Source organism: Heloderma suspectum, chromosome 6 (assembly GCF_057233095.1).
Source record: "Heloderma suspectum isolate Gila_16-S chromosome 6, 16-S_ref, whole genome shotgun sequence".
NCBI classification, from domain to species: Eukaryota; Metazoa; Chordata; class Lepidosauria; order Squamata; family Helodermatidae; genus Heloderma; species Heloderma suspectum.
Window position 1 is genome coordinate 42734616 of NC_139463.1, and position 21601 is coordinate 42756216.

Here is a 21601-nt window from a genome sequence, read left to right on the forward strand (position 1 = left end):
GAAATTTTGGGGCTGCCCTTGGAGACTCTCACAATGACCTCCTGCGTTTCCAGATTTACCGCTACACCCTTCCCCGCTGGCGCTATAGGGACAACGGGCTGCACTGTCTGGACTGGACAGGCTGCTGCCGCCGCCCCAGCCAGAGCACCGCTGAAATCTCAGGCTCCCCCACTGATTTCTAGGAGCACGACTCTCTGCGCGTCTCCTCGGAAGTAAGCCCCAATGAGTGCAGCGGTGCGCCTGCAAAGGATCGGGGGCGAAGCTCGTTTTAAAACGGCTTCTTCTCGATGCGAACCAGGAAACGACACATCCAGGCAGCGGGGTGGGCGGCTCTAACCCTTTATGTCTCTAGGGCGTGTCCGGCCCGACGGGCGCTCCGGCGCCTCCCTAGGAGCGGCGAAGGGAGGCGCGGAGCGGGCGCCGGCTTTACGGCAGCCGTAAGTGAAGGCGCGGAGCGAGCGCGACAGACGCTGGAAGAGGCGGCGGAGGAAGAAGCGGCCGCGGCGGTGGAGGGGCTCCGGCTCTGCCCGTAAGGGGGCGGGGGGGCTGGGAATTGGGGGGTGAGGGGAGGCCTGGGTGAGGGGCGGCCCTGGGGCGGGGCAGCCCTGGGGCGGGGCACGGCGAGGGGGCAGTGGGGGAGGGGCGCAGTGGGGTCTGTGGCCATTAGAGGGGGGAGGGGCTGGAATTTGCTTTTGTGGGGACGTTTAGGGTGAGGGTGGGGTGGCGGGCGAAAGGCTGGGAGGTAGTTTGGGTTGTATGGAGAGGGAAATTTGCACTGGGAGGGGGAAAGGGGGCCGTTTGGTGTTGGGGGGGCGAGCTGCCCTGAAAGGAGGTCGACAGTCCCCACTCGGCCACAAAGCTTGGTGGGTGTCCCTTGAGCCAGTCACACACACACACACACACACACACACTGCCCACATAGACGCTCTCAGCCTAGCCTACCTTCCAGGGTTGTTGTATGGTTAAAATGAGAAGGGGAAAGGAAACCGTATATCAGGGGTGGGGAACCTTAGGCCTTCGGGACAAATCTGGCCCTCCTGCAGGCCCCTTCCAATCCTCTGGGGATCGCCAGATATCTATGCCCCCTTCCCCTGGCTCCGCCCCCTTCCCCCCAACCAGGAATTGTTCCGTGGCTTCCCAGCTTTTGGGCAGTTTTCCCCCTCGTTCTGAAAAATTGAAATGCTTCTCCTAAGCTTAGTTACAGGCAGTAAGAGTTTTAAGCTACATTGTGCTGGTGGTTATTGCGTTTTTGTCCTGCTCCCTTTGCCTTTGCTCCCCGCCTCTGGAGCACTTCTCCAAAATTGAATTTGGCCCTCCAGCTGGAAGAGGTTCCCCACCCCTGCCATACACACTACCCCGAACTTTCTGGAGGAAGGAAAGGAAGATGGCATAAGTGAATGAATCAGTATAATACTTGGCATGTCTACAGTGCTTCCTAGTATTCAACAGATGTTACCTTGCCCTTACAACAGCCCTGTAAGGCAGATTAGTGCCGTTTTGCAGGTGGCGGTGGGATACCCAGAGAGAAGCTGTCGCTGGCCTAAGGCCCCCTTGTGAGTGAGATTTGCACCAGGGATTGCCTGGTTTGCACCTCTTGATTGTTTACGTCACACCAGTTCTCTCTGTGGGAAAGCCAGTTTGATATGGGGGTGGTGGAAATGGAGGTGCAATTTGAAATGGGAGGCTCTAAGAGGATAGGTGGCTGTTTGCTATCATCCCACACCTCCTACTCAATCTTAAATATTTATATGGCGCTTTAGAGCGATCAAAGCGCTCTGTGTAGATTGTCTTGTTGAAATAATGATCTTGCTGTATTCCTTACAAACACTGCTGTTAGGTAAGTCAGTAGTATTACCTTCAAGTTGCAGAGAGGGTGTTGAGGCTGAAAGTGAGAGTGGCTTACCTAAGGGCTCCCCCCCCCCCCCCCGCTGCCACCTATGTGGCCGAGGAGAGATTTGAATTGAGGACTTGCTGGTTTATAGTTTGCTTTCTTGATGGTTATATTACACTTGAGTGCGCTCTCTAATACAGCCTTCCCCAACCTGGTGTCCTCTGGATATGTTGGACTGCAACTCCCATGATTCCCAGACAGTATGCTGGTCATGCTGTCTGAGAATCATGGGCATTGCAGTCCAACACATCTGGAGGGCACCAGGTTGGGGAAGACTGTTCAAGTAGCTTGGGTAGTGGGGAGAGGGAATTTGAGTGGTGGGGGGAGTGCATTACAGTTACAAGAGAGGATCTGTTTTTCCTTTAAATTAGCCTCCTCTCCACAGGAGTACTCAAGGGGACTTTTAAACTAAAAATAAAATCTGATGACAATATTTTTTCGAAATGTTGACAGTGCTACATAAAACTAAGGGGAACAAAGTTGTGTCAACATTTTTTAAGCCTGGAGACAGAGCACAGGGTCTTGGGAAAAGGGGAAAGCTCTTGAAATCAGTAGCTGAGGGCCCTGCTGGGTGGCCTTCCTGGTTGGTTTGAAACAAGAGCTGCAGGGTGTTGTTTGAATTGCAGGGAGCGCCTGTGGCTTGGATTCTGTTTTAGGTTTCAGAAACAGATCTTGGAAGGTCGAGCATAGGTCTTAGCAAGGCTTAAGAGATGTCCTTGGGTGTATTCAAGACTAGTTGCAAAAAGCAGTGTGTATGAAGATAGTTTCTGTGGCTATCTGTATGTCGTAATAACTCTAGCAATATTACTGCACAGGTCAAATGGACATCCTTTTTAAGCAAAGGGATTAATGTTCTGGAAATGCATACCAAGAACATAGGCCTGTTTACTTGTTCATAATAGCCACCAGTGTGTAGAAACAGTGAGTTGGTCAGAGATGCATTTTCCTAAGCAGTAAGCGCATGTGATGTAAAACACAGGCTCAGGGAGACTGCTCGCCTTGGGTGGCAGCTTGAAATTGGAGACGAGTGGAAATTTGAGATGGTGAGAAGGTTAAGAGGGTCAAAAGAGGAAGAAGTGAGGGAACGAGTTGAGGGGGGCATAGTTTGACAGGGATCCAAAGGCCTCAGCAGGGAAGTGGGTGCACGTCTTGATGAATCCACATAAAGACCTCTTGGCTGTGTGTGTATTCTCTTCTCCCCGCCTCCAGACTGGCCCATTCGAGCTGTGAGATGAGGCCACAGCAGCCACCTGTGGCCGGCAAGGTCTTTGTCCAGCGGGACTACAGCAGTGGCACCAAGTGCCAGTTCCAGACCAAGTTCCCTCCAGAGCTGGAGAATCGGGTAAGCGCTTGGTGGCTTTAATCTTCTGCCCTAGAGTCTGACACAACGAGGGGAATGCTGAGTTATATTGAACAAACTGTGATGAGCTACTGTAGCACCGCGTGTTGCTTCCTGATGCTGAGTAGATGGTTTTGCTTTAGTGTTGTGAGCTTCTCGGTGCCTGTTTAATCCAGTAAAGTGGAGGAAGATGCTGTAGCAGAGTGGGGATGCCTTCTGAGTATAGGGCATCAAGCATGCTCCCTCTGAAATCTTTCTGCCATCTCTAATAGGGTGACCACTTATTCATTGCCCCAAAAGTGGAAATGCATCACCAAAAAGAGGATGAAAGAAGACACCAGTTTGCATATGCTAATGTATATGTGTAAATGCAAATTTAGAAATACTATAATTTAAATAGAAATGCAGTTCATCTCACCATAGTGAAGAAGACTGACCAGGTGACCTGTGTGCTCAGTCAGCTGTCTAGGTGCTAACTGGTAATGGCCAGCTCCAAGGCCTCTGCTGCTCTCCCTTCTTAGGGTTCTTCAACTTTAAATCATACTTGGACTGGGCAGCCCATGAAATACAGGCCACCTTCAAGCAGAGGACTGTCCTCTCTAAAGTAGGATTCCTGGCTACCCTAATCTCTAATGGTTGTCACTTCCTGTTTATAAGTTTGCTAAACTAGTAGATCCTGCTGAACACTCAAGCCCAGGCAATTAACAGCAGCTGAGTTCTGGTGTCACGCTTGTGTGGGAGTCTCTTCATTACAAACTGTGACTAAAGCAACTGCAATGTTCCCTGCCTGTCTGTCAGAGTCTTGCTTTTAGGCATCAGGAGGTTCTTGGCTTCAAATTTGATTCTGGTTGTATTCAAGATGATTGGGATGTCTGTTCAGATTCTGCATTTGGATCTGCCACAAGTTGGAAGAGGAGATCCTGTAGTTGCATAAGAGTCTGCAAGGTTAAGTCCTGTCAGTTTTGCACCAAAGGGTAGGCAGCAGTGAAACTGCTCTGAAGTTTTCAGGAACAGAAAGTACACAGTACAACTCCCTGTAAGAACACTGGCAGCAAGGACACTAAAGCAGAATGGTCTTCTGAGAGACACTCTTGCTTAGGGATCTGGTGAACTCTTAAGGGAATGGACCTCAACAGATGAGTAGTTTTTCCCCTGTCATTCTGAATGTCACTGGGGTGTGACGTGGGTCATGCTTTTGATTCATGATAAACGGAGTGACCCTAGAACTAAGAGTTCACTCCAGAACTCGCTTCCAGGCACTAGAATTGATTTGCTTACCACAGAAAGGAGTCTCGAGGTAGAAACACTGCAAAGTACTACAGGCTACTGTTAAATACTGTGCTCAAAGGAGCAGAAATTGCCTTAAAGCTGTACACATTATCTCCTGTCATTTTCAACTAATTAACATGTCGGTGTGAAATTAGGATCGTATGTGCATTTGTTTATAATTGTAAATTATAAATACTATTTATGTCAGCCTTGCATTTAAGCTCTAGCCTGGTAGCCATAGGCAGCAAGGGATTGCACAGAGGCTAGTGAGAACACTGGTGGAGGAGTGTAGAGGAGGGGCTTTGTCTCCCCTGTATAGAAACCAAACAGGCTACCTACCAAAGGAAGACCCCCTCTTCTGCACCTAGCATAGAAACACAGTGGGCTGCTGCAAGAGGCACAGAGTCCGCTGTCCCTCTGCCAGCCCCTAGCAGGCAAGTGAAAATGTTTCCAGATTAGTAACTTTTGTGTGCTTATTTAAATGGTTGATCTGTGTAATCCATCTTAAGTGTTTCATGTACGCAATCTCTGTAAGCATTGCATAGTGTTGTAAATTACTCGAGCGATAAGCAGCAGCTAGCATTATTCATTAAATAGTCCAAGGTCAAGAAGCCAAGAGTATCAGTCCAAAGCCAAGGAAAACAAAACCAGATATAGGGAATAGTCGGAGTTGTTCTGGGTTCAGAAATAATCAGAGCTGGGTCCAGGAGCTGGCAGGAACATTTTCTGCTATGGGTGAGCATCAACAACTGCTTCCAGCACTTGAACTGGGTTTGAGGCTTGTCTTTTATGCAGAGGCTGACTGATAAGTGAGGCCAGCTGTGTTGCGTTGCAGAGGTCTTCCACCCGCCCATGTACTGGGCCTCTCCACAAACACTCTCAGGCAGATGCATTCCATGTCCCCATCCCAAACAGGCACAACACATAGTCCTCTAAAGTAAACCAGTATTGTTTCCATCTTGAAGATTTGAGTGGGGTGGGGTATGCTGACAAATTAGTAATTTACCAAGGGCCCCTAATTAGCTTAGCTGGGGTGAGACTATAACTGGGGGCTTCTGGCTGTCATCCTTATTACTTGTACTCTCCCTTTCCTCCAAGAACATCACCTTGCAAAAACCCTGGGAAGAAGGTTATGCTGAGAGCATGTCTTGCCCAAGGCTGCTCTGTGGCACATTCATAGCTGAGTGGGTTTTTGACGGCTCGGTCTCATGCATATTTGCATGGAAGTTTCACTGAGCTCAGTGGGGCATATTCCCAAGTAAGCATGCATGGGACCGCAGCCTGAGCCTGAGTTTCCGACAACTAAGCACTGCATGGTACTAGCTCAGAAAAGAAGCAAAAAGGAAGAAATTCTTTGGCCCAGTAATGGTGCTGTCATCCTTAATGGTTGTGAGAATAATGAAGCCTTTATTGTTGTGCAGTGAGATCACAATCCTCACACGCACTGGTCAGGCTTCTGTACGCTATTTGGGTCCAGTGCTTCTTCAAGCCCTCCTGTATCTCTGTCCCCTTAAGCTACTAGCTGGCTAATGTTTAGGAAACATCGCTGGGATGGCTTCTTATTGAATAAAAGGACAGGAAATATATATATAACATTGCAAATTTGATTTCCCCACCTCACCACTTGATCAACAACGCTGCATAATATTGCTGTGATGGCGGCAGCTGATAACTTAAATTTGTTAATTGGCTTGTACCAAAAGCAGCTTTCTGACCTGCCTTGAAATGCTTTTCTGAAGCAGATTGTAATCTGCATGTAACTGCCTGTTTGAAAACTTGTAATTTATGCCTCAGGATAAGCTCATATCTGCACTGGAAAAGATTCAGCTCTGGAAATAGAAGTTTAACCAATTAACCTCCCCATCTAAGAGTAAGGCTGCAAGTCTGCTCATGCATACTTGGGAATAAGTTCTATTGAACTCAGTGGGGCTTACTTCTGAGTAAACATGCAAAGGATTGTCCTGGGGAGAGCAATCCTGTGGCCCCTAGACAGCATCAAGGGTGCCATAGTGACCTGCGGATGACCTCCTCTGTGCTTTTCAACAGGACTATGGGCACAGAGCCCTCTGCCTATCCTATGCCGGCAAGAGCCAGGCAGGATGAGAGGATGGAGGCGATTTCTGACTCTTACGTTGATCGTCCGTTCTTCTAGATCTTCTAGATTATATCCACGTATCAAGTCAGATCATCAGAAAGCCAATTAGTTGGATCTTACTACTTTTACAAGATTAAGGGCACAATCCTATGCATGTTTAGACAGAACAAAGCCAGCTGGGGAATGCTGGAGTTGGAGGACGTTTTTCTATCTAAACATGGATAGGATTGTGCCCTAAGAATTTGTTATGTCCTCTGCTTTCTTAGAAGGCCGTTATACGAAATTACCATTGGATCAGTATGTATTAATTAATTAATTACATTTCTATACCACCCAATAGCTGAAGCACTCTGGGCAGTTCACAACAATTAAAACTATAAAATAATACATGATAAAATACATTATAAAAGTTTAAAACTACAGTATAAAATAAAAATAAAAACCAAAATAAAACCTAGTGGCAGTGCAGAGATTTAAAATACAGTAATAGGTTTAAAACAGAAACTGAAAGACTACAATGCCTGGGAAAATAAGGACTTCTCACCTGGCGCCAAAAGGAATACAATGTAGGCACCAGGCAAGCCTCTCTGTGAAGCCTATTCTTGCGTGTTTTATGAAACTGTCACTGACGATGTTGTCCATTATGTTACCCAGTGTCCTCTTTATAAGGATCCATGTGAAAAGTATTTGTCTATGTTTAGGCTTGGGGAAAATTTAGTTACACCTAGTGAATTTGTATGTTTTCTGCATGATAATGAAAATTATGTTTCCTTGTGTGTTTTCTTATTTGTGCTGGCAGCCAGGAAATTGAGAGCTAAATTTGTTGTTCAACTCTGAATGATCCTTCTGTTTTTGTTAAACTAAACCATAAAATAATTACTTCTAAATGTGGTCCCCTTTTCAGGTCGACAGGCAGCAGTTTGAAGAAACGGTGCGAACCCTTAACAATCTTTATGCAGAAGCAGAGAAGCTTGGGAGCCAGTCTTACCTCGAAGGGTGTTTGGCCTGCTTGACTGCCTACACTATATTCTTGTGCATGGAGACACACTATGAGAAGGTAGGTTGGTTTCCTCTAGCCTCTTAAAAAGCAAGGAGGCAGTGCATGCACACTAGATTTGCCAACATTAGCGAAAAAATCCACAAGAATAGCAAAATAATCCTGTAATAACTTAAAGATGGACTTACTGTGGCCTGCAGAGGTTTGGGCTGCTTGCTGCTGTTGCGTGCCCAAGAATAAACCACTCTCCATTCTGGTTTCCTGGTAACAGGTAAGGGTACTTTTCTTTCTCTAATATCAGTCAGAATTGGGCCTAGTCCTGCAGAGGTGGTCAACCTGGATTTGGGCTGTATCACTTCAGGCTGCAGGTTGGAGGGGTCTCACATGATTAGATGCTTATACAGGAAACAAAATGCCCTCCATATAGAAAAATGGGTGTGTCAGGGCTAGGTGAAACCCCTTCTTCCTGGCAACTCATTTTCTACGTGGATGGATTTCTTTGGATGGAGAACATTCCATCATGCAAGCCCCTGTACATTAATTGAAAGTGTGTCTATTAGTGTGTGTTCATTTACTATTTGGCTCGCTGAGAGTGGAGCATTGGCAAACAATGTAGAAGTGTAAAAGTGTTTGGAATATCCCCTGTGAAGTGGTGGTCTGGGGAACCTAAAGAGAACTAAACTCTTTCCTTGCCCAAGGGAGTGCTGCCAGAGTGGTGTGTAATATGTTTCAAGAAACGAGATCTGACTAAGGGCATAAGATGGAGTTGTCACGATCTCATGATAGCCGAGGTCAATGCCAGCCCTCTAGGGCAGGTCACTGTGCCAAACTATCCTTGTGCTTGCTCCATTTTCCACCACCACCCAGCCTTAGATACCTTTGGTAGAAGTGGGCAGGATTCCTCCATCCTCTAAGCATTTACTCATGAGTAGGAAACAGTCCTCTGAAGTTCCAGTCTCAGCTGGTCAACACCTTGCCCATCCTTCCCTCTGTGCCTTCTTCAGTCACTCTGGTAAGTATATCCCAAACAGTCTAGGCAAAATGGGCAACAAAGTATGAAAGTGCAAATAGGTAAATTAGTCTAGCCCAATAATCCAAATAAGTTTAAGAAAGTAAAGATAAAAATAGTGTAGGGGAGATAAAGTAGTGAAGGTGCACAATAAAAACGGGAAAACCAGTGCTACACCAGAAATACTGGCCTGTCTAAAATCTACACTGAATAAGCTAGGAGAGCAGCTAAATTTACATCAGTGTCCCTTGTCGCATTCCTTAGAGCGTCTTGTATTCATGAAGGTGGATGGAGAGGGACAAGCAAGGGACAACTCAAAAAAGGCATTTTGCCAGATTTTATGTTGTTTGGCTGGAGGTGATTTTGATTGGCAGCAGCAGTGGAATTAGCCAATGGGCATCAAGTGACTGTAGGCTGTGGGGATGCCTAAGGAATAAAGCTAATCCTTCCCTGTCAGACAGGTCTGTGTGCCTGATAGACTGCAGGATGAGACATGACAGGACAGTTTGGACTAAATGAAGACCGCTGCCTCAGCCATTATAGGGAAAGCTAAAATGTCATCTTCACCAGGGTGCAGGGCATCGTGACAGGATCATTATCCAGTTCCTAATCGAATCACATTTTCTTACAACGCCCCTTATTCATAATCTGAACCTTGGACCGTCTTATCAATTTTTTTGAAGGAGGGTAAAACTCTCTGACCCATTTCCTAACAGTAAATTATAGGGATCAATAGAACTGGAAAGGACCTACTGGGTTTTTTTCTGGTCCAGTCCTGCGCTCTCAAAGAGTGCCTGCCGCCCCATAAGCATCAAATGACAGCAAACCTGTCCAACTGCTTCTTGAAAATTTGGGAATAATTGAATAAGCAGCCTTTACCACTGGTATGTATTTCCCCTGATGTTTAAATTGAGCCTTTCTCCTTGCAGTTTAAAAGCACTGTGCTGTGCTCCCTACCTGCCTTTAACACAGGCCAATGGTGCACAAACATGCCAGCAGGAGAGCCAGGTACGCAGCTGCACGCTACTACTTGGAGGAGAGTGCCTCTCTGTTCCCCTTGTCACCCATGTGCACTCAACAGAGAGGCTCTTCAAAGTACGAGGGAGATTTTTTCCTAGCAGAAACTTCCCCTCATGTGGGACTCCCTCCTAAAATCAGCAGCAAAGAGGTGGTCCTTCCTCACAGGAAGTCTTTATTCCCCTGGCACTTCCATTTCATAACAGCATCGCCAGGAGTTGCACCCATCTGCCCACTGGTTTTCTGGTCCGTGCGGAATTTTCAGCATAGAAGGATGGATGGAATTTTTTCCATCCACCACTTTCCTGGCATTTATCAAGGCTGTCTAAGTGCCTGTTGGCCAGACAGTTGAATTCACTTCAGGAATAAGAGATCTCCTTAGCTTTTTCTCGTAAGCCAGCATGACATGGTTCTCTAGATCTTCCAGTGGAGCCAGTTTCACACCAGTGTGCTTCTGTTTTTGATTTTATATAGTCCTGGTTTGGTGCCAGTCCCCTTGCTACTTTGAGGACTCTCAATAAAGTGCATTTATAATATTTGCTTTTTGAGATGGGATGCTGAAAGTATTTAGATCCAAACAAGTACATAGCCAAGTTGGCTTTCAAAGTTTGCTGTCCCTGACTTGGAATAAAACACACACTTTCCAAAGACCACACTTGTGTTTTAATGGGGTTTTTTTCTTCTGTAGATGAATAGGGCCTTTTCTGAATACTTCAGAAGAGTGATAAATGTTGTGGGCAGTCAGTTATTATCTGGATAACTTTGACCTATCCTCCTGCATAGAACACCTTTTCAGATTTTCCACTGGCGTTGGCAGTAAATGTGCCTTGAAGTAGTTGACGTATTTCATAAAACAAACTTCTTAGTTGGGTCAAGCTGTTCAACATATTACTGTTTTTAATATTTCCATGAATTAATGGAGTTTCTTAAACCCAGTTCAAATAAGTACGGATAAGTTAGGTGGATGTAAGTCATAATAATATTGACTGTTTATGAATGTGTACCCTGCCCTTCAATAAACAAACTTTGCATATAGAAAGCAATATAAAAACAATATAAAAATAGATCAACATAAACAACGGGACAAAAGCAAGAACTAAAATAGCTCCACCTCAAATTAACACCCTGGGAAAATAAAAATGTCTTCAGTTGGTGCTAGAAAAATAATAGTCAGTGCCAGGCAAACAGCCCTGCTGAGAGCTAGGTACCAGTTCCCTCCTGCCTTGCTTCAAGCAGCAGGAGCCTTGTAGTCAAGGCCTCCAAAGATGAGCTGAGCATACATTCGGGCAGGCTCACATTTGCGTGGTACTCTTCCACAGCATTCAAAGCACTTGACGTTCACAATCTTGGTAATTCACCCAATGCCCTGTAGGGTAAGCCATTCTTACTACTGCCATCTTAAAGCTAGGGCTGACAGGTTGCCTAAATCCGTTGGTAGTTGACATGGGACTTGTACTGTCTGAGCCAAGTAAGTTCCTGGTTCATCTTCTGTCTTAACATCTCTGTCTGTACATTTTCAGTCTTAACCTCCCAACAAAGGCGTTCCTTAGTAATACATTAATACTGTGCCTTGCTAATGTGTATTGCAAATTGTGATGTAACCCTGTGGCTGTTACGTCTAGTAAGCCAAGCCTGTGGATGTAGGGGGAAGGCAGCAAACTTTGGAAATGTGTTGTGCCGGCTTCACTGTTTGTTTCTCAGGTTTTGCCCATTCAGGTTGTTAGAATAACTGTTCACACACAACACAATGATTTGCTGGAATACTATATAGTAGAATCTAAGTTAAGCTTCACCTACAGAAATTGGATGATAACTGGAATGGATGCAAGTGCTATAGGACTGTCCCATCTGTCCTTTTCTCCAGGTTCTGAAGAAAATTACCAAGTATATTCAGGAGCAGAATGAGAAGATCTATGCCCCACAGGGCCTCCTCCTGACGGATCCCATTGAGAGAGGGTTAAGAGTTGTATCTTTTTCTGTGGCTTCCTCACCTTTTGTATTCTTGATACTTGAGGCATGTGTTCATGCCTTTGTCAGCTAATAAAATAGAATCTATGGTCATTAAAGAAAGCAATGGAATCCCCAAACTGAATCTGGGTAAACGTACTGGTGGCTTATATTTTATTTTGGGCTTTCGTCTGAAGAATGATTTAGCTTTTGTGGTGCAGTGCAAACTCTCAGCTATCTTTACAATAGAAATTGAAGTTCTTTGGCAGTTAGTGTGGGACTTGGGAGAGCTGAGTTCAAATCCCCACCGGCCACAAAACTCCTTGGATGACCTTGGCCCAGTCACTGTCTCTTGATTTTTGTCTACATCACAGAGATGGAGAACCATGTATGTGTCTTGAGTTCCTCAGAGGAAAGGTGGGATATACACATAATAATAACCCCAACTCTATGTCTCAGGAGTGGGGAACCTCTTTCAGCCCCAGGGCCACATTCAATTTTGGAGAAGCTCTCAGGGGTTGCATTTCAGGGTGGGTGAGGCTGAAGGCAAAGAGGGTAGAATCAAAGGCAAAAGGGGTGGGGATAAAAATGCCAGCATCATGTAGCCTAAAACTCTTTCTGCCAGAAACTCAGCCTTAGGAGCAGCACTTCAATCTTTTAGAATGGGGGGAAGGGGGCGGGGCCAGGGGAGGGGGTATGGCCATCTGGGGACCCCCAGAGGGCCAGATTGGGACAGTCCCTTATCCATGCTACACGTGAAGGGGTTTCGCATGTAATGAATGCTGCCACCATTGTGTTTTAACATGGTAGAACTTTGGTAGAGACTGGACTGCTCCAAGGAGTTAGTGGAGGAAAGAAGCGTCTTTTGGTTCTGCTTCTTAATCATTGTAGCTGCCACAGTTAAAGTTCTGTGAGCAACAATGGATATCGTAAGTGAGAAAATAATGGGAGTGATTCGTGGCTTCGTGCACATGCCTTTGCACGCCGAGTCTTGCAACATATTCACATATTAGTCTGCCTGTTTGGAATCCTTAAGGAGAGGGCAAGCTTCCTTTCCACCTCAGTTAATTGGCTGCTCCAGAAGGAATGAGCCTGGCAAGTAATCCCTTTTTTTCCTCTGGTGGGGATTTACTCCTGATAGGGACAATGCGGTGTGGACACTTGCTGGGAAGGGACAATGCAGTGTGGGCGCTTGCTGTGAAGGGACAATGCAGTGTGGGCGCTTGCTGGGAAGGGACATTGCAGTGTGGGCACTTGCTGGGAGTGCAGCAAACTACTTTCCAGGTATTTCTGCCTGCAAGGGGGCGCGGGGGCAGCTGGTTACCATGAGCTTCCTCCCTCCTTCAGGATTTCAAACAGAGGTGGGCTGGCTGATGCTCACTCACTAAGAGCATAACTTTTTAACCAGCCATTGGAAAGCAGGAATTACTCCAAGTGGATGGGTGATATAAGATGTAATACTATACTATCTATGTGCTCTTTTTACCTACGTTACTCTTTTGCAGCATATTTTCTTAACAGTCCTGCTGTGCAGATTGAAATTACCATTTATGAAGACAGAGGCGTGAGCAGTGGAAGATAAGCCCCTGACATCCAAGGTAAATATTAACGGTAGATGTTGTCTCTGTGACCTGTTTCTCTACTCCACAAAACCCACCAAAAATAGTCTCTCTCTGCCCACGATCCAAGATGCAGTTTATCCAGCCACCACATCAAGGCTTGGATGTTTCTCAGCGATCCTCCCAGCAGGCAACATTTTCTGTCTTCTAAAGTTTATAGAAAAAAACCTATATTGAAAAATGAAACCCAGATTTTTAAGGCCGTTAAACCTCAGAGTTCCGTTCTAGCGAAGGTGTGGGGTTAACTAGTGAGCAAAATGGCCTTTGTGTTGGGGGAGGGAGGGAGGGGTTACTGGTAGGAATGGAAGAGAATTTCATGTGGTTCATGTTTTGACAAGAACTTACCAAATTTTGCACTTCCCAAGTCAATTCGTGAACCAGAGAGCACTTATCCTTAGATATTTGCATTTTTCAGAATTTTGCAATGTGGTTCTCCAGGAAGAAAATGCATACAAAAATACATATATTAGAGAGGGTAACTGTACAAAACAGCATTATATTGAGGAAAATTACTTGCCAGGAATATATATATATATATATGTGTGTGTGTGTGTGTGTGGCAAACGTCCGTACAAGAGCGTGCATTAGGGAAAATGCACACAAAAATGCCTATGAATATGCGGGTGAACTTTAAAAAAAAGTTGCAAACTGATGCAGAAACTTAAAATCGGGGAAATGAGAATCTGAGAGAAACAGACTGTCAGATTTGTCTGTTCCTAGTTAGGGGGCATCCTTATTTCAAGGCACCACAATGAAAGGGAGCGTGCCAGAGCCATTGTGGGAGGGATGGAGGAGATGGCCATGGTGGTAGGCAACCCTAATGTTTGGCTACTAAGTTGAGTCAAAACATGTGGCCCTGAGCCACCGGGACAGGATGGTTGGGGATCCACATTAACAGCTATTTCATTCCATTGGTCACACTCTCAGAACCACAAACAAAAATGTAGAAAGGCCCTGGGAAGAAGAAAAGAAGCCGCAGCCAGCAAGGCAGACTGCCATCATTACCACCTCTTTAAATAGCCTCTTTAAAGACCACTTGCATGTTTTACTATTTTGATTAATTTCAAAAGGGAAGCCCTGGATCTCCTCTCAATTCTGGCTCATGGAAGTGTGGCAGTGCTAATAGCTTGGCTTGCTCGCCTCTCTCCCTGTTTTTAAATGTCTAACCTTGCTGCCTGTTTGAAAGCCTGCAGGCAGTAACTGCAATGGGGATGAATCCTCTGTAGCCAGAGACTTTCACTGACAGCCATGCAAAGGGCTTTCTTTTAAGCACTGTTCTTGACCCAAAGCTGGAAGATGCTACAGCAACAAGCTTCCTATTCCTTCCGTCAAAAATCTTGCCTACTGCTTTCATCCAATAATGTATCTATCAAATTATTAGGATGTTATAACAATAAAAATGAATGAAGAGCTATAACTAAAAGCAGAACAAAAGTTTGAAGAGTTTTGGAAAACAGGAACATCATATATCAAACTACGAGGAACAAAAGAGGCTTCTCATAATTGAACTGTGTATCTTTTACACTCCTTTGGCTTCTGTGCTGTTACAGAAAATCCAGTCTTTTCAGTGAGAGGCAGGAGGATAAAGGGGCAATGAGATAGGGAGGATGTGGTGAGAAGGTAAATTTTTGTGTGTCAGTTTGGGCAGTTTGTCAGAACGCAGAAGTTGCTGGTTTGGGACAATACAGATGTAGTCAAAGCATTCCAGAAAGACGTCCACTATGTCTTAAATTTATGTAAGGTGTTCCTTCATATGTACATTGCCTCATTCTCAAGATGACAGTTGTAGGAGTTTGTTACCCAGTCATCGGTGGAGAGTAAGATTTCCTAGCATCTTATTTAGGGCCCATTGGGCCAGAAGCTAACCAACCGCCAACTAACAGATGAATGTTCTATACTGAATGAACTCCTGCTGGTGGTTGTATTGGCCTCTATGCCTCCCTCCTCCCCATCATTTTTATTGGATTTTTATTGCAGAGGTGGGCAACCTGTGGCTCTCCAGATGTTTTCACTTAAAGCTCCCATTATCCCTCACATTGGCTATGCTGGCTAGGGCTGGCAGGAGTTGCAGACCAAAACATCTGGAATGCCATACGTTGCCTGTCCGTACTACTTTGTTAGCTACCCTGGGAACATAACCTTATGTTGAAGGTGCAGGATACAAATCATACAAATAAATATATATCATATCAATAAATGCAGGGTCAAACTCTGCCAGAAGACTTGCCCATAACCTTATAATTTTCCACCCGAGGTTTAAAAGGGTGGGCAGTTTGGATTATTTCAAATATGGACTGACCAAGGATGTGGTCAGTATAGGGACTGAATTGAGAACAAACAAGTTAAATCTTACGCTCAGCTCCAGAATGAATGGGGGAGTTACAACCCCCTCTATTTGAGTCAGACAAGACATTTTTTACTTGGGACAGATCAGGGACAGGGGGAAATCATCGAACAATGTCTGATTTTGAGACTATAATTAGGAAACAGAAGAAGTAATCACAAACGTTATCAGATATTAAGAACAAGAACAAATTCTGTGCTCTCTGTCCCTATCTTTATATTTAAAATATGTATATGCCGCCCTATAACTATGTTCTCAGGGCAGCTTACACCAAGATAAAAACCACAAGCATATAATGAATCATTACAGCAAAACCATAGCCCAGCTGAAGCGACTTTGAAGCAGGAACATATTAAAAGCCATTGGAAAACAAAAAGGTCTGGCGCTGAAATGAAATCAAGATAGGTACCAGGCAAGCCTCTCCTGGAGAGGACACTCCATAACCAAGGGTGCCACCACTGAAAAGACCCTTTCCCCAGTTGCCTCCGACTGCACCTCACCCAGCAGGACACCTGGAGAAGGGCTCTGAAAAAGATCTTAAACCTTAGTGCCTTTTAAATCTTGGATTTCTTTCATCATTCCTTTCGCTTCTTTTGCAGCCTTTCTGAGGAGAAAAAGCAATTGAGGCACTGGGGTCAGCGCTGTCTGCCATCTTTCCCGGCTCTTGCAGGATAGACTTCTGTTGACCTTTGTTTGACTTTGCTGCCTTAGGCATTTGTGGCTCTTCCATGGGTATCAGGACTCTCCCACCTTAACATCCCTTAAAAATAAATAACTCCTAGTGCACGAGGACGAGTGATGGGCCTTGTATCTGCAGATGGTGGAGGAGCTTGAGCAGATGGCATCCTACATGGCTCCCCACCCCAGGAGGGGGGGCTGGATTGGAACCGGAAGTCATTATTGAAATGATTTGACACAGGGCAGTTCCTTTAAGAACATTGCGTTGGCTTCAGACTTGGTCATGCTTGGAGCAGGCCCATTGATTTCTACGCTAAGCATGACTTAAGTCTGGATCCATCCTAATAACTAAAGCCCTGCCTAAAGTTGTTATAAAAGTAATTTATATCCAATCTGCTTTTGGCTTTTTTGGAGGAGAATGTTGTCCCATAATAGCTTTTGGCTAAGGCATGCCTCCTTTTGGTGATCTTAGGATATTCTAGCTAGTCGTTTAAAAGGTGTTACCAATCGCTTAATACTTGAGAGGAAGATCACATGCTATGGCTCTTGTTTTCCATGGTTGAAATATGTTTTTTCCCTTTCTGCAGCCACATCTGTTTGGCACAGTGCATTAGATATGAGTCATTTATCAGCTGCTGGTGCTAACCAGAATGTTTTGTAGGGAGTCTGAGCGATTACACACACACACACGCAGAGCGCCTGCTGCGGTGTTCAGACCACTGTGAAATTGCTACACTGGAGGAAGGTGGCCTGATACCAAGCGTGTACATGGCTTCATAAATTTCAAATGTGTTGTTTTTGTTCTAGCACAATGATGTTAAGCTTTCCAGTAAGATGGGGTGGGGGAGAGAAGCTTTGTAATCTTGCTGGCTCCCAAAGATGACTTCCAGTCTCATTCCAGTTCTGATCACCTGAAGTTTGCTTGCTTTCCAGGGAATTCATCATGAGTGCTACACAGCTGATAGCATGGTGCCAAAAGACTCCCATTTGTGCACTGTCTTCTTGTCTAGGATACAGGCCATGAACCACTTAACAGTGGTTGGTGGACAGTGGGAAGGGGAGTTTCAGTGCCTGATGTTCATCAAATTGACATAGTTGGCACCAGGCCACACGACAGCCCACCATGGGTTGTCTGAATGGGGAGCGTGCGGCTGCCATTTTGTACATCCAACCCCCGAGTAGGGGTTATCATGTCATGCGAACCCAGCGAGCAACCCTCACATAACCCTAGAACATCCCATAAACCATGCTCGCCGGGTTCGCACAACACAACAACCACCAAGTGGGGGGTTGGATATGCAAAGTGGCGCCCACAAGCACTGCAGCTCATCGTTGGTTAAGTGTCATCTGAACCAGGTCACTGTGAAATTACAGATGCAACCCTGGGTATCTGCTGGGTAGCCAGTTAGTTGCATTTGTTCTTCTTTACTGCAGTTTGGTCTCAAGCAGGAGTAGCTAATCTCTGCATTCCTGGAGAGGGGCCACCCTGTAATGGATTCTTTCTTTACTCTGTAATCTAGCCATTTATGTAGAGGATAGAAGAATCTGAAAGGGTCAACCCCTGTAATAAAGTCAGCAAGGGCTTCACAGCTTAAGAGTGCATGTGCTTGGATGGTACAAAGTCAAGGAGCGGGGAATGGGAGGCGGGCAGTTCTGGGTCCGGCAAACCTCCATGTGCAAACGACCTTACTAGCTTACTGCAAGTGCTCAAGAGAATATTTGCCGCCTCCTTATATATTGCAGGGACTTGGCTCAGATAGTGACACAGATGGGTACAGGAGCTAGGAGTGTTTTTCCTGGGCTTCTGTGGCATTTGGATCCTTTCGGTAAAAGGCAAACTTCTCAAGGTGAGCTTCTGAGAGCCATGCTCGTCATTGCTGCTGCTTCCCCTAAGCTTCTTCCTGCAAAGGGACAATTGGAGAGGGTTTGGCTTGTATTCGTACTGACAGCGGGAAGCATCGCTCTGTGAAATACGGGGCTTTCAGTCACTTGCAAAGGAGACTCTTGTGAGCACAACTGGAGCTACTCCTGAACAGCGGGTGCCTTGCGGTTCCCTCCCCCAGCAAGCTTCCCACACCTCTGAGAGGGTGGAATCACGCTGTTCTAGACGTGTGTCGGTTTGTGTGTTTTTAAAATCTGTTAACCCGTCTCTCTCTTGCCTTCTAGGGTCCAGCTTGTTTGTCCCAGAAAGTTCCCCTGCCTCCTTTGTCATAGCATCATTCCTTTCTGCTGCCTCCAACTCCATGGTGCCCTCCACCACAAGGACTAACTTCTCAAAATCCTAATCCTCCTCCTTCATGGGGAGACCCTGTGAGCTGGCCAGCATCCATTTTGTGTTAGTATGGTAAGCCTGAAGCAGCGGTGTTGTCCAGGTAGTGAGCTTCTAAGATGAAGTTGAACAGCTGTGGACAGCGGGCGTGAGACCAACCAGAAGTCACCCAAGGGCAACATGGCTCCCTCTGCAGGCCCTGGGTTTTTATCAACTTTTCAGAAAGAAAGCAGCAATGTGGCCTCGGAAGTTGAATGTCTGAAAATGAAGCCCCAAGTACATGAAATGGGACATGGTGTTTTTCTATCTCTCAAGAAGAGACTCAAAACAAATACCATCTTGAGCTGAAGGCTCCCTTGGCAACAACAAAAAATGCAAAGGGCCTCTATTTTTAATGCTCAGCCAAGAGCTGGCATAATTTTGGGGATATGGAGCCTCTTGTTCTTGCTGCGTCTTTCAAGAGAGCAGATGGTGAACTGCTTGTTTTGTTAAATGTAAGGAAGTGTGGCAGCCAAAATGTGTGCTGTACCAGTAAATGTAACCACCCCCTGCTACACTCCTTTTAAGTGTTCAATATGTGAACTCGATAATAAGTGGCTTTCCCAGTTGGTTAGAAGTTAAAAGTTTTAGGGCAAGCAGGTAACTTGACTAAATGATGTTTTGACGGTGCTTTGTCTCTGTCCTCTCACAAAGTGTGTCTCTGCAGTAGTACTTCCACTTGCGTTCAACATTCCTCCAGCAATGCTTGCAAAAATATATGGAACATTTAATCTTCTGAATCGATACTAACTGAATCAAATGTTTCTTGTTTAATTCCCTCTCCTTTAATTGAAGTGGTCCCTTCAGTGTGTGACATTGGGTAGAAGCTGACAGAGTCACTCAGCTGCTTGGAAGTCGCTATCTCCTATGCCCAGGAATTCAGGGGTTTGCCAAACAAGGCCACTTACAAAATGGATGGAATACTTTGACTTTTTTTGAGTGAAGAGATGCCAATAGCAGATCACAGTCTTCAGATGGATTGTTCTTCAATTCCTGCTCCTTGCTGGTTTCCTTATCCTCCCCACTAGAAGTCTGTTTAATATTATAAGTGTATAAACACCGGGTTTTTTCTAATCTGTAAAAGTGTTTTGCCTTTTGCACCCATTACGATCAGTTTTCAGAAATATTAATGGATTAGTAACTTTTTTCTTAAATAAATTGTTTGTCATTTGCTAGCACTGACCTGAAATGCAGGCTTCTTTGTTCCACAAAAGTTGAATTGATGGTGTTTTGTGGGAATTTGAGATGTTCTCCGTTTCGTGTGTTATATATTCTCATTCTCTCTTTCTTGTCCAATAACTTTTAAAATGGCAATATAAGAACCTCTTGAAGTTGTATGAATGGGTGTTAGAATGTTATGATTGCCTTGGTGACATTCACACACGTGCTACTCCACAAACTTGATTTTTGCAGTTGGCCCAGATCGATCTCCTTCAGATAACCCGGTTCCATGTGGATCACCTCATCTGCTTATCAGGAAAATTGTTCCACAATGGGGGGAAATGGCTTGTGCATATACACTTGCATCTGGTTAGAGATGGTGAAATGTGTGTGATGCAATCCTCCCATTAGCTATGTATTCATAAATTCCTTTGACTCGAGCAAGATTTCCACATCAGAAACCAAGCTCAGGATTGTTGCCGGGGGGGGGGGGGGGTACTCTTGAGTTTCATGGATTCACGGACTTGGTTCATCTTAGTTCAGATGCCTCTATGAAGCCCACAAGGGGAGCTGGAAGGCAACACCCCTCCTCCACTCTGGTCCCTGAGCAACTGGTGCTTAGTGGCATAACATCTCAAACTGGAGTTTTATCTTCCATGAATTTACTTAATCCCCTTTCCGAGCCATCTAAGCTTAGTGCCTATTACCAGCTGATTTAGAACATGGGGTGGGAAAAATCCCACGGTACGGCCTTCCTGGGCTTGTAGCACACACAGAAGATTGTAAAACTTGAATGTTCCTATGCATACAGCAAATCTCTGCATGTACAAAGCTAGCATGTTGTGTAACCCAAAGGCTAGCTTGCCAGAAGCAGGGTACTTATGGAGAAGCTTTCTGGCATGGCCTGGTACCACCTGTCTGCTGACTGGTGAGAGATGGGGTTGTGGGCGAGAAGTAAGAAAAAGAATTGTGCCTATTAGGAGGACTTAGTAGGGTGGTGACAGAGGTGGACGGACTCGACCTTGGGGGAGCTGGGGGTGGCGACGGCCGACAGGAAGCTCTGGCGTGGGCTGGTCCATGAAGTCACGAAGAGTCGGAAGTGACTGAACAAATAAACAACAAGTAGGGTGGTAAAGGAAAGTCTTGTTTCTTGTTCATGGAAACTTGCATTTAAGTTGAAGAGGCTGAAAGTAACTCACCCCTGCAATAAATATATACAGAAGCACAAGCAGAGCCTGCCAAAAGCCCATCTGCTGAGTACTCTTAATTTGAGATTGGATACTTGTCTTCAGTATGCAAAACTCTTTAAGGTCTTTGCATTTTGATACAACATTATTTGAAAGCATCGAGGGTATTCCATTAGGAGCAAGGGAGAGAACGAATCATAAAAGACTAAGCCTATTAGCCATCACGATTAAAAGTTCCACTAGTTGCCAAAAACAACATAGCAGCCTGAAGTTCTCAATGCAGCACCACACTTCGTGGCAAATGTAACTTACTGCATGTGCACACCTGTGTTTACCACAGCAAACGTACAGCATGGGCAGCAGGGGTTCACAGGCATTGTTTATGCACGTGCATGGGTGTTTAAAGTATGCAGCTACCACTAAGTAAAGGGGGGGGAATCTGCAGAAAGGGGTTGGGCAGGAGCTCTGGCCAGAGGTAGAGCAGCCGTACCCCTTAACTCACTGGTGTTGGCACATTGCTCAACTGACCAGCTGACTATTGTCAAACGACAACTGAAGGGTTTCTGTCTCCATGTGAGCTGGCTTCAGTTCCCTCATAGGCGCTTTACAAGATTAAGGTCTAGAAACGTTAGCTTTCAAAAAGTTAGCTGGTATTGTGAAACAGTGAAATTAGCTAATTTGTTTTTATAATTAGCACGAGTATCAAGCCTTAAGGCTTGATCCTTTTGCTATAACAGTAA

General features: G+C 45.4%; 1 protein-coding gene across 2 annotated transcripts; it reads left to right on the forward strand.

Annotated features, from left to right (window-relative positions):
• Positions 1-451: 451 nt before the first annotated feature.
• GOLGA7 (golgin A7) lies at positions 452-19688 on the forward strand. 2 transcript variants are annotated; one of them, XR_014783745.1, is made up of 7 exons: positions 452-529; positions 3101-3233; positions 7499-7651; positions 11482-11583; positions 13099-13162; positions 17949-18052; positions 18372-19688. XR_014783745.1 is itself a non-coding variant. In XM_084804061.1 (6 exons), exons 2-5 carry the CDS (start codon positions 3123-3125, stop codon positions 13144-13146), a joined length of 414 nt encoding a protein of 137 aa, XP_084660187.1. In that variant the 5' UTR covers positions 452-529; positions 3101-3122; the 3' UTR covers positions 13147-13162; positions 18372-19688. The 2 variants fall into 2 exon arrangements, 1 of the variants encoding a protein (XP_084660187.1); XM_084804061.1 differs by lacking the exon at positions 17949-18052.
• The last annotated feature ends 1913 nt before the right edge of the window (positions 19689-21601 follow it).

What these genes read in the sequence shown, in the direction of transcription:
- GOLGA7 (XM_084804061.1), top strand. Translation starts at nt 3,123, where the DNA reads ATGAGGCCACAGCAGCCACCTGTGGCCGGCAAGGTCTTTGTCCAGCGG. An exon ending in CTCCAGAGCTGGAGAATCGG is followed by an intron (nt 3,234 to 7,498) that starts GTAAGCGCTTGG and finishes TCCCCTTTTCAG; the next exon opens with GTCGACAGGCAGCAGTTTGA. An exon ending in TGGAGACACACTATGAGAAG is followed by an intron (nt 7,652 to 11,481) that starts GTAGGTTGGTTT and finishes CCTTTTCTCCAG; the next exon opens with GTTCTGAAGAAAATTACCAA.